The following is a 12,994-nucleotide window of genomic DNA, read 5'->3' as shown; positions in this document are numbered from 1 at the left end:
ACTTTTTCTAAACTACCATAGTGGATTTAAATCAAGCTATTAAGATGTGAATAAATTTCCCCCTTTCAGCTTTAATTCAAGGTGATTTTACAAAAGTTTGCAATAACATTTCAGTAATTAAAGCCATTATTTGATACCATTTTCAGAGAATCAAAAGTAATTGGACAATTAAATGACAAAGCACATTTTTAAATATATTTTTAAAGATCAATCTTAAAGAAATATCATCATACATCATGTTCATTAGTTGTTTTTTTGTGGTATTTCAGCCCTTCGCAGTGTTTCTCCTATCTCTCTGATTTTTGAAAAAGTTTATTACCTTAGTTTATTTTGTTTTTAATGAGGGCCTCCTTCAATTGCACTGACATCTCTTTGAGCCTCATATTTAAAAATGCAACATTTTTTGCACTTCAGATATTATGTTTGGGTGTATCATGAAATAAGAAAGGAACAGGCCATCAATGTTAGTCCACCAATTGTCCAATTGCTTTTGAGCATCTGAAAATAGGAGAGCGTATATGAAAATTGTTGTAATTCCTGAACCGTTCATGCAAAATTTTTGTAAAAACCCTTAAATTAAAGCTGAAAGTCTGCACTTTAATTGCATCTTGATTGTTTGATTTAAAATGCATTGTAATGGTTCACAGAGGCAAAAGTGCCAAAATTACGTCACTGTCTGAAAAATTATGGACCTAACTGTAGCTCCTCAAAAACAGATATTAGTAACAGTGTATCCGTTACATAGTAATGCACATGAAACACATATAATATATGGACAAACACACATAATGAAACAACACGGATGGGCCAACATAAAGACACAGGCAGACATTTACAAGCAAACTACTGTGCTGTAAAAGAGTGTCACTACAAGCCAAAGGTCAAATGGTGTGACCTTTTTCAGGTAGAGCTTTAAAAGAAAGTGATTTACATACAAAGGAAAAAAAAGAATAAAATTAATACCATGACATTTTGAGTTGTACAGTAACTGTCTGGAAAGAGCTTTAGCATTAGTCCTTCTCTGATCTGAACCGGGCCTCTCTCAGCGTGATTATTTATACTTGAGCTGAGTTGGTCAAAGTCGCTTCCCTTTATTTAAAAAGCCAGTTTTTCAGATAAATGAAGGAAAAATACAAAAACGCTTTCCACTGTGTGACACAAGTACAAGGAAAAGAAGGTGTTTTCAAAATGTCAACATAAATATATTTCAAGGAGTGACTTTCTTGATGGGTAAAGTTGTGATTTGGAGGGAAACAATACTCTGTGCTAACTTTGAAACAAAGAGTGAGAAACAAAAGAAAAAAATTACCCGCTGTGCAACTTTTTACAGAGAAATGTGGAAGTTAAAGGCACTTAAAGGTAGCTCGTGTGGAGTAGGATGTTATCAATCGCATATCACAGTCAAACCAACTGCTAGGTTATTCGTGGAAACGTCAAATTATGTTAAAAGGCGATATTTTAACTGTCGGAGTCTGATGACAGGGATGAAGCACGCCATCCACCTGATGAAAAGGACTCTGACTAGCGATAAGAGAGCAAAAATAGATGAGGTCATCAGGTATTGTTTTGCTATAGTTCTGTCTTCTTAGCTGATGTAAGCCATATTTCATGCTGTCACATTATGAGGCTTACTCGGGGTGACAACACAAACAAGCAATCTGTCATATGTACAGTAGGAGATTTTTTACATGCTTTTTTATGAGCGTTTTTTTCACAGCTTCTCTACAATTTATACTTAAAATGGGTTCTTATTTTGTAGGAGTAAAAATAAAAAAACTACATCACAGAAGTGGTTTAGTTGATCATAACATCATTGCAGTTCTTTTAACTGTGATAAATAAAGAAAAATCCCACTCACTCGCTACCTTTAACAGGCAAAAACCACTAGATTCTAGCATTAGGGCGTCATTTCTATAACCCAGGAGAGTTGCATTTATCTAGAAATATGAGAACTGAATTTGACCTGCCCCCAAAATCCATGACAAAAAGTGAAAAAAAGAAGAACAAACTCATTAACATCAATTGGATATGAAATGCGGCGAGAGTATTGGAAGACCCAGGATAATTTACTCAATGTAACACTTTTTCTGGGTAGAAACCAATTATGTTGCTGCTTGCAAAAGATGCATTCTGCAGTGGATCTGGCTCAAAAAGAACCGCATGTGTTCATTCGTTACAAGTTCAGTGTTATCCTACTCGACAAAACCACTCAGTGACAGATTTGGTTTTATTTGTTCTTGCTTTGGGTGAGTCTTCGACTAAACTCTCCAAGACTATAGGAATATCAAATCAAAAAAGTGACAGCTTTACACGGTTCAGGTGACGGTCTGTTAAAGGGGTTATAACACGGACTAATATGGACTTACGTCGAGAAGTCTAGTCTATTAAGCATCAGAGACAGAAAGTGCAGTATAGAATATTAAACATCACAGCATTTCAATGAGTTATTTGCTGCAAGAAGAAGAGAACATTTTAATAAACATCACAAAGAGACAGCGGATTAGGAGTAATGAAGTGTGAACTTGTTATGAGAAGACAGAGAAGTGTAAAGCACGGAGCAATTTGCTAATAAAAACGTTGTTTTTTTTCCCGACTTAGGCACTTGATTTGTGTCTCACGCAGTAGTCACAATTTGTGTGATTATATACGAGACAATAACACAAATGCGTGTTTAATGATATTTGGAAAATGTTAGTAATATCGGTGAACAAAAGCTTACAACGTGACTGGATCAGGTATAACACATGCACCATAAAACATCGTACTGTACTCACTGTATTCCAGAGGAGATGAGGGACACGCTGACCACCACCAAGTCCAGGATGTTAAAATAGTTTCTACAGAAAGAACCTTTGTGGAGGAAGGCGCCATAGGCTGTCATCTGCAGGGGTCAAAGTTCTGATTATTACCTTTTACCATGAGCAGCAATATTTTAGAAGGGTTTAATGCTAGCTTACCAGAAACAACACTATATTACCACATCTACAGTTTGCCTATCTATACATCTAAATCCAGTAAATAATTTTTGGTAAGCACATCAACCAGCTTGTAATGATTAAATATTATTTGACAGCCAAATGTTAATTTTAGCAAAGAAAAAAAAAAGAAACTGAATGAACAGTGAATGAATGCTTTAGTGTGCATCACAAACATTAAATACTACCTTAAGAATGATCTCGATGGTGAAGAGTCCAGTAAACACATGATCTGCATAGCCCAGGATCTGAAAATAAATACAACACTGTATTTTAACTGGACTTGGACTACCCCTGCCCGACACGCAAAGGCTTTCTGAATGAACAGAGATCAAAGTTGTTACACTGTTTCATTTGCCATGACAAAGTTCTTAATGAACCAAGATTGTTTAACATTTCACAAAGCAAAGCTGAATGAATTCAGAAATGCTCATGAGTCTCTTAAGGCCACAGTATACCCGCTGTAATTGTCGCTTTGCTGACCACTGCAAGTGATTTTAACAGAAACCCGTATTTACACCTGCCGTTACAGTGCAGGAAGGTGCTGCGGTATTCTTCTGAAGGATAGGTGTCGCCACTCAGACAGTATCACCACACAAGCACTAATGTAGGAGGAGAAGAAATCAAAACCGGATGTTTTCAAACTGTATATCTGTATGTGTCTGAGCTCCTGTGCTGGAATATTATTAAAATGCCTCTAAAAAAACGACACGGCCGCTCAACTCAGCTGCGGTGGCTGTGGCGCAATCCGATTTACAAAAATCCAGAGATGTACGACTAGCCGATGCGCCACCCACGACCCAAACACAGCATTAGAAGGCACTCTTTTTAGGTTCATAGTCTGTACATAAACGATGGCAGTAGCTACTGGGCCTGAAAAGATGGCGAACTCTTGTGCTCATCCATTGTATAGAAGTACATTTTTATACAGGAGATAAAAAAAAAACCAAGATAGAAACAGTCAAAATGCTCATCTAGAGGCTTCAGAACATCAGTCTACAAACCAGTTGGTGATGTCCACTGCCTATATACAATCTATTTGTGCCCCATTAGCAGAAGCACTCTTGAAGCCCTAAACTTGGTAAAATGTGTGGTAAAACTTGGCAATGAATGTGTGCTTCTTTTTGGGAAAAAGCAGGACTTACGGTCAGCTGCAGCATAACATAAATGACTCCACAACTTACTGAAATAATGATAATGTTCAGGTCCAAATGAACTAAAATAGAAATGCTGGAAAATCTGAAAAACAGGTTTTTTGATTTCATTACTGTTTCAGACTAAGGTTAATTGTTTTAGACTAATAGAATATATAATAGGATCCTACACCAAAGCAAGGGAAAATATAATAAAACAGATCTTTATTGGCCTCTGAGGAATACGTCTCACTGACTGAGACAGGAAACTGTGCACAAAAACAGATACAGCAGCACACATGGTGTTTACATTAGACTACAGCTCCATTACAGTCATAAACACCACATTAATTTACGAACAACGGGCTGATGTCACACAGCGAGTACAATTGCAGATATATCCTTCGTATACTGCAAAGTAACTGCAAATATTGCGGTTTCACAGCTCGCCTTGAGGCTAAACACGAAGTCTCCGCTGCTGCATACGAATTAAAAGACACAACTTCTTACACATTGTCAAAACAGACTGTGCAAACACTAAAACAGTAAATACATTCATTTCTTGGTTAAATGTTGACATTTAGCAAAACAAACACAAAAAACACCCCCATGAATATATTTTCACACTGTATGTGTACAAAATGATACAATAACTACTCATTTTTCTTTTTGGCTAATAAAACAGTTTAAAAGAGCGCAAAGCTTAAGAGGCGTTTCATATCTTCTTAACATGAAGTTAGTAACAGTTACAGTACTCGAGACGAAATCTCATTAAGTGTAACGGGCCACTCACAATAAGCTTTGGTTCCTCTATAGCTATAATCCATTTAGGTCAGAATGAGTGTGCGTGTGGGCATCTAATTATGGCTACTGTGCCTTACTGTACATCCGGCATTGTATGTCTTTATATACTTTATTTGTACTGTTATATATGGGTTTTTTTATGCTTACAGGTGGCTGTGGCTCTGGCAGTAGAGCTGGTCGTCCAGTAATCATAAGGTTGTTAGATATACTGCCGAAATACTGCTGTGGATACTGAACCCTGATTTGCCCCAGATTCATTAATTGACGTGTGAGAGTGTATGTGAATGTTAGATAAAAGTGCTTAAGTATAGATAAAAGCAGTCTATGAATGCGCTCAAATCGAGTAGACGGGCGTTATATCACTTATATGCTACCTTATTTCTGAAGGAGTCATTTTTGACAGGGTCTTCTGCCGCTAGACTGATGCTGCTGAGCAGGATGAAGAAGAGGATGAGGTTGGTGAAGATGTTGTGGTTGACGACCTTATGGCAGAGAACCCTGAACCTACAAAACAAAGTGCAAGAGAGAAAGGAAGCAAAATGTTTTCATCTAGTCTCTTTAAAGGAAAAGGATGCCAAAACGAATGCAGCAGAAGCTGACTGAAATATTGGGCGGAGAAAATGAAGTTGGAGAGGAAGATTACTTGTTGGTGTGGCTGAAGATAAAGAAAGCTCGGGCCTCAGGCATGGGGACAGCCTTCTCCTTCAGCTGAATGTCAGAGAGGGGCCGTGGCCTCGGGCCCACAGGCATCTCTGGCTCATCATCGTCTTCATCTCCTGATTAGGAGGAACGGGAAAGAGGAGAGTAAGATAAAGAAGGAAAGGGGGAAGAAGGAATATAATGTTAGTAACTAACAAAGACAAAGACAAACGTAACAAAGACAAAATTCTCAATGAAACCACCTCTTACCTTATACCTATATGAACACATAATATTTATGGCTGTGGTGTGTGTTACCTATATAATCATTGGCGGGATATGGATTCTTCTCTTCGCTCTCATCCCCACAGCAGTCATCCATGTTAATCTGAAAAGGAGAAGTATGAGATTTCGTTCATTTTTTCTCACTCCTTTGAACACACACACATATTCTTACTGAGTCTTTGTGTGTCTCCATGTACCTTTGTAGCAGTGTTGGTCTCCCCATCAGAAGTAATGGACTTCAGCTCTATTTTCTCCTTCTTCTCTTCCTCCAGAGGCGGCTTCTCATTTTCATGACGCTTCTCTGGACTGCCAAGCCTGGAGAAGAAGAGAGAACAAGAAGATCCTCAACTCTAGCATCTTCCCTTCTCCATACATAAATTAACATCAGAGGGACAACATAAAGACGTGTAATCATAGGGGGTATTTTCTCAGCTGTGAGGAAAATTACAATTTTCTGTTGCACCTTTTCCATAGATTAATACAGATTGCAACTAAGCAGAATACATTTTTATGATTTGTGCTAAAGAACACTTTCTTTCTCAGCTGCACTTTAAACTCAACTTTGAACTTTGCTGGGAATTAATCTTTGCAATGATACTGAAAAAAAATAATAATCTGTTGTAGAGAAAAGCCAAATAATATATTTGTATTCTATGTATGAAAAAGCAATTTTAGTGGTTTAATACAAGCTTCTAGTGTCAGCATCCTTATTCACCTTGAGAAATAATAGGCTATCCAAGATGCTGCAAGCTAATGTTTTCCCTGGGTGCTGTTTGGATTGGCCGGGTCTCAACATCTCCCTCTATCCCTTTACAATTTTTTGTCTGACTGCCTCCATTCAGTTTTCTGCTTTACCTGGCCAGTTTTTTCCTCTCCTTCTCCTCCTCTTCCTCTTTCTGGGCTGATGTCAGGCTCTCGGCATCTGCCAGATTGTCTACAGCAATGGCCAAGAAGACATTCAGCAGGATATCTGTTCAGAGGGGTGATGTTAAGGATGTTGCTGACCCATCAGATCACAAACAAAGCTGGCTATAAACAGGTGGCAACCCCTGGAGCTAAAAAAGGAAGCCAAAACCTACAGTTACTGTAATGACCACTTGAGGCTTGGGTTAAAAAGTGAGTTTTATTTTGTTTTTTGCTTTGTTTTTTGCTTTGTTTTATTCTTTGCTTTGAGCCCTGTGTACAGGAGCTGCTGTACATGTATGCTGCATGCTGTACATGCTGTACATGTAAAAAAACATCTTTTTTTTTAAAAGGGTTGGCGTAATAAGCATATGCTTCAGCCAATACCTTTTGATTAGCCTTGTCTTGTGCTTTCTTGCTTTGTGGTAATGTTTTTTCTTTATTCACTTTATTTGAATGCTAATCAATAAATCAAAAAAAAAAAATATCAGTTAATGTTCATAGACTGTTATGTTGAAGTGATCAGATAAACAGCATTCAAAACCAATGAATGCAGACTCCAAAGCCAAATGACTAATCCTGCACTGGCTTTGGATTCAACAGGCTAAGATGATGAATAGTAACAATTTAATCTGCAAAACACATTTTTAACTACTCTGTACTTTTAAGTACAGACGCTCAGTGGCCCGCACTAAAATCTTTTAGCTTTAGGGAAAGCATCTGCATGCAAAATGTGTTCTTTTCCCCTGCAACTGCATCTTAACAAGGGGTTAGATATTAGATGTGACTCAGTGATTCAAATCACAATCAGCAACACCAGTATCCATTTGATGACAGGATTAAAGATTGTCAGAAAACAAATTTGACTGTCAGTTACTGGATCTGATTCACCATGTTTTTATTTTGAAATTCTACATGTATAAGCATCACGCCCGCATGTCCTGGGTTACTGGTGTAGCTATTCCATGTATTTGTATTTATATAGCACCAACATCTAAAAGGACCTGACATTATAATAGAAAGACTCTGCAACAATCTAGAACAACCAAAAGATTCCCTATGAGCAAGTGCTTTGTGACAATGGGGACCTCCTGTTGTGGTAGGATACAGTTTCCGCAGATGAAGAGGATGATGAAGTAGATGCAAACTAGCATGCCAGGAAAAGCTGGACCACCGTACGCCATGATACCATCATACATCACAGAGTTCCAGTCCTCTCCGGTCAGGATCTGTAGAGACAGAAGACAGTAAACAAAATCTTATAAAAATTTATTTTCATTTAAAAGAAGCCTCAGCCTCGTGATAGTGACAGATTACATTTAATTAAGCAACATTATAAAATTTACACTTTTTGTATCATTCAAGGACAAAGGTAAGGTGACAATGGAGGCCGGACACACTTCATGAGAAAAAGTGGAGCATGATTACCTGAAACACAGTGAGCAGAGACTGGGGGAAGTTGTCAAACGTGCTTCGTCTGGTCTCGTCAAAGTTGAATTTTCCCCCAAACAGCTGCATGCCCAGCAGGGAGAAGATGATGATGAAGAGGAACAGCAGGAGCAGCAGGGAAGCGATGGAGCGGACAGAGTTCAGCAGGGATGCCACCAGATTGGACAAAGAGTTCCAATATCTAAAGGAAGAGAAATTTAGTTGAAATGGTAGTCTTGTTATAATATATTTGGTAGGTTGACTGTTTTGATTTCTTTATAGTTTAGAAGTGACTAGAAGGGAGTCTGATAGTTTCTGTTTCAGTTTAACAGTGCTGCCGGAGTTTCCTGCTAAGAAGTTTATGTTTTGCCATCCTGGATTCATGATTTAGTGTTTCAGTTGTAGGATTGAACTTTTAAATGTTTCCTTTATTGTTTTTTTCCCTCTGTTCTGTGTTTCTGTTTTATGTGTTTGCCCTCCAGAGTTCCTTTGTCTCTGTCTTCATGTTAATGTGACCGTTGTATCTCTGTGAGTGTTTTGGTTACTCCCTGTTTTCAAGTGGGTGTTTTTGTGCGTCCTTTGTATGTTTTTCTTCCAATCTGCCTTTCTGCCATTGTCTTTACCTGTGTGTGGGTGTTTTACCCTCCTGTTATTCATTTCCTAATTAGCCCTTTGTGTATAAATAGTCCAGTCTTTGTCACAGTGCGTTCTCTGTGTGTAGCCTTTGCATGTTTTGTTGTGCTGATTTTTTGTTCTTAGACCTTGTTAATTTGTACTCCTGTTTACATATATTGAAAGCTACTATTGAAAACTTTGCTTTGTTATTAAGGTTTCTTTCTGAAATCCTGTATTTGGATCCTCACCCCTATGCTTCCCAAACCCTGACAAGTCTAAAAAGCCAATATACAATCACTGGATTGTATTTGGTACACCTGTTAAACTGATTAATGCAGTGACTTAAGTGACTTTGAATGTGGCATAGTTGTTGGTGTCAGCCTGGTCTGATGAGCTTTGATTTATGGTGCGACATTCAGATGGTCGAGTCAGCATTTGGCATAAACAACATGAAAGCATAGATCCATCCTTCCTTGAATCCAGTCCAATACCTGACTGTTGTTGCTGTCCATCTCTTTATGACCACAGTGTCTTCTGACGACTGCTTCTAGTAGGATAAGGCGCCACGTCACAAAGCTCAAATCATTTCCCACTGCTTTCCTAATCTTGACAATACGTTAACTGGACTCTATTAGCCTCAAAAGTCACTAAAGCTCAATCCAATAGCGCTCGTTTGGGATGTGGTGGACGGGATGTGTAGCTGACAAATGCTATCGTGTCAACATGGACCAAAACCTCTGAGGAACGTTTCCAGCACAGCGCTGAATCTATGCTTTGAAGAATTACAGCAGTTCTCAAGGGAAAACTGCATCCAACCCGTTATAACGAGGTGTACCTAATGAAGCGGTCAATGAGTGTATGTAAACTAGTCACAATAGGAAATTCTCACTAAATGATTACTGTGGCAAAATAAAATCCAAGTTTGTTTGTTGTTTTTGGTAATTGCATCACAGACCTATTGTAACCTGTTAGTTCTTCATCCTCTGTTTCCGCTTTGCTGAATGCAACATTAAGGCTCCACTGGTATAGAAACACTGTAAAACGGGGCAGTGTTAGCTCAGTAGGTAGAGTGGTAGAGTGGTGGCCCCATGATTGGAAGGTTGGGGGTTCGAATCCACTGAACGGCTACCCTGAGGTAGGTACTGTCCCTACCACACTGCTCCCTGGGCGCCCATGGCTGCCCACTGCTTCACTGAGTGAATGGGTTAAATGCAGAGAGGAATTTGCCCACGGGGATCAATAAAGTATATATTATTATTATTAAAAAGATGTTACTTTATGTTCAGTATAGCATTAGGTATCTGGGTGAGTATCTTGCCTGTTGGAGGACTGAAGGAATAACTTCTGCTTATCAAATGCATATGCTTTAGGGTCTACACTAACCTGGTTATTTTGAAGATTCGGAGTAAGCGTACACAACGTAACACAGAGATGCCAAGAGGAGACATGATTTTTGTTTCCACCAGAATGGTTTCAAGGATCCCTCCACATACTACGAAGCTGTCGAACCGATTGAAGAGTGAAACAAAGTAGGCCTGTGAGGAGCAAAACGCAGACGTTAAAGGTAGAAAAAAGGGTAGAATGTGGTCAATGTTAACACAAAACAGTGATACAGTGTCCTACCTGCAGGCCCAGACTGTACATCTTCAACAGCATCTCACCAGTAAAGAGTGCTAGCAAAACCTTATTGGCTATGTCTGGGGAGGGAAATAAAGGGGGAGTAAAATTAGTGTAGGATGAAAATATAATGCCAAAGAAAGTAATTGCACAGAGGTCAATAATTAAGCCCAGATCAGACATATTATTGTTTTGTGTGCATGTGTGTGGGTTGAGCAATGTACCTTGTACATCAGTTAGCCACTGAGGCTGCTGGTGATGTTCAGAGGCAATGGTCAGAGTGTTGAGGAAAACCAGGAAAATGACCAGCCAATAGAAAACTTGTGATTTGACTGCTGCCCGGCATTTCCTTCGACACAGCCTGTTCCACCTCCGAGAGTAGCGGCTGAGAAGGAAGAAGCAGAGATAATAAGTTGGGAAAAGGTGGGAGAGAAACGAGAGGTAGGAGGATGGGACAGAGAATGGTGGGAAAAGGGAAAGATGAAGGAAGAGAAAAGGACCCACGAGCAATAGGATAAACCAAGAAAAATAATCAAAAGAAAGAAACGAATGGTGAAAAACAAATAGAGGAAGTGGAAGAAGGACAAGAAAGAGTCAATTAGGTTTTCTACAAAACAGTGATGACATCACGCCTCGGTCTGTGGTCGAGGGTTAGTCATCCTCAAAGGCGTTTCACAGAAAGGAGAAACCAGTACAAAGAGCTGTGCTGGAGCATGAGATATGCACCGTTTGAGAAAAAAAAAAAGAACATTTGTGCTCTAAAAATGATCGAAGGGGCAAATTTAAAGTGAAATATGTTGTATTGTGTCTCACAACACAAAGGAAAACAATGCTTTAAAAAGAGAAGTAGCTCATTTTAGGATGCCAACCCCCTTTTTTTTTAATTTAGTGATTTTAATATCTTCCTCTATGCTGTGGTCAGGTCTTTTGCACCTTGAATGCTCTCTCATGTTGGAAATTAAAGTCATTGTTTCTGATAATTGCTAGCGTTAAACTTCGCAGTCACATCTGTGTGGAAAAACTCCACTCAAAGGGTGTTTCGACGCTCATATACTGATAAGGTGTCGACTGTAATTTCATAATTGTCCTATTCTGGTTAAGTGACATCAAAAACACTAACGAAGAGCAGCTTGTGGTCTTGTTGGCCTACAGGTGGAAAAGTAGTGACGCATGAATTTCACTTAAGATTTTGACATAATTTCAATAGCCTAGACACTGATTATATATTTATGGAATGAATTGCTTTAAAAAAAAACGAGCAATTAATTGTTTTTTCTCCAAATAAACACTGTAAGTCACTTTGTCATGATTTTGTACACATGTGGGTGTCTTTGCATTATGCGTACTTGACCCATTTGTCAACCGCAGCAAACATGCAAGAGGATTTTTCATCCAATTGTGACTCCTCTAATTCAAACAGATCAACACAGCCCACCAGAGAATCTTCTCCCTCTGCCTGTATATGTTGCATCAGTCTTCTGTTTAAATGTGCGTGAGTGCTTTTTATAGTCACTTATGGCACACACTGGCTTCTGCCATGATGCTCACACTGAATTTTACATGAGACACACTCACAACACAAGCAGGCATGCATCGTTACGCTACAGTTTTTTATCGTGTCCGTGACTCCAATTCAAGAAACATTAGTGTTTTTCAAATACTTTGTGTACAGAGGGATAGTTAGTTCGTTGTCTCATCCCCGCTATGGAGATATCAGTGGAAGAATTTGGACCATTTTATGGAATGGTTGGAAATTTTTGAGAATTCCTCATTGTTTCAAGTAGTGATGAATATGGATTTTGCATGAAAAGTCAAATGTCGTCTGCATAAAGATTAATCTTGAGGTTATTATTAGATGTTGGGATTCAGATGATATTTTTATTTTGACAGATACTGTAGGCGCTATGAGTGGCTCAATTAAAAAAGAAAAAAGAAGACTGATGGTGATGGGCATCTTTGCCTAGTACCCCTGTTTCGTGTGTCATTTTGTGAGATTATTCCATTCGTAGTGCCAGTGGCTAATGGTGTGGTATGCAGAAGTTATAGAATGATTCAATAAATCCAAAGTTTACCTTATCAAAAGCTTTTTCTCCATCACTGTAACAACAACTTATTGTTCTCGCAATTAAATTAAATAGTCTAAATGTATTATTTGAGGAGTAAAGTGGTCCCTCGCTATAACGCAGTTCACCTTTCGCGACATCGCTGATTCACGGATTTTTTGTGTGTGCAATTTTTCATGGTTTTTGGGGTTATTTTTTTGGTTTGTTTGTTTTTTGTTTTTTTGACAGCGCATTGTGTTCTGCGTCCTGATGGGCTGTAGACCACTGTCAATCAATCTCGTGTGGGTCTTCTGTACAGTACAGAATGCGTTCAGCTTGTCAAATTGTTTGTACGTTTTCTCCCCAACAAACACAACAATGTCAACGAAATGCTTTGCACCGTCAAAGGCAACCGCGGGTGCCTTTGGTTTCATTCTGTAATACTGGACATCTTTTTTCTACAAAGGTTTGAACTTTGAGGGTCTATAAATAAGAGTGAAAAGTGTGAAAAAGTTCATGCCTGTCTGAGAACAGTGTGTAAAGTGTGTAGTGA

General features: G+C 38.7%; 1 protein-coding gene across 1 annotated transcript in view; it reads right to left on the bottom strand.

Moving 5' to 3' along the window:
* Positions 1-12,994, bottom strand: part of cacna1c (calcium channel, voltage-dependent, L type, alpha 1C subunit) — a 193,946-nt gene that overhangs the window by 28,567 nt on the left and 152,385 nt on the right. The window contains exons 13-24 of the mRNA XM_013910923.1: positions 10,624-10,784; positions 10,406-10,479; positions 10,166-10,317; positions 8,168-8,369; positions 7,848-7,968; positions 6,692-6,806; positions 6,034-6,151; positions 5,870-5,939; positions 5,556-5,688; positions 5,287-5,416; positions 3,164-3,223; positions 2,775-2,881 (exon numbers count right to left, since the gene is read on the bottom strand). Coding sequence (XP_013766377.1) covers positions 2,775-2,881; positions 3,164-3,223; positions 5,287-5,416; positions 5,556-5,688; positions 5,870-5,939; positions 6,034-6,151; positions 6,692-6,806; positions 7,848-7,968; positions 8,168-8,369; positions 10,166-10,317; positions 10,406-10,479; positions 10,624-10,784 — 1,443 coding nt within the window. The remainder of the gene's footprint in view (positions 1-2,774; positions 2,882-3,163; positions 3,224-5,286; positions 5,417-5,555; positions 5,689-5,869; positions 5,940-6,033; positions 6,152-6,691; positions 6,807-7,847; positions 7,969-8,167; positions 8,370-10,165; positions 10,318-10,405; positions 10,480-10,623; positions 10,785-12,994) is intronic.

The sequence above is a fragment of the Pundamilia nyererei genome, unplaced genomic scaffold (assembly GCF_000239375.1).
Source record: "Pundamilia nyererei isolate P.nyererei 1_Seehausen unplaced genomic scaffold, PunNye1.0 scaffold00052, whole genome shotgun sequence".
Taxonomy (NCBI): Eukaryota; Metazoa; Chordata; class Actinopteri; order Cichliformes; family Cichlidae; genus Pundamilia; species Pundamilia nyererei.
The sequence above is the reverse complement of the archived record's forward strand: the minus strand, read 5'-3'. Positions and strand labels throughout refer to the sequence as shown.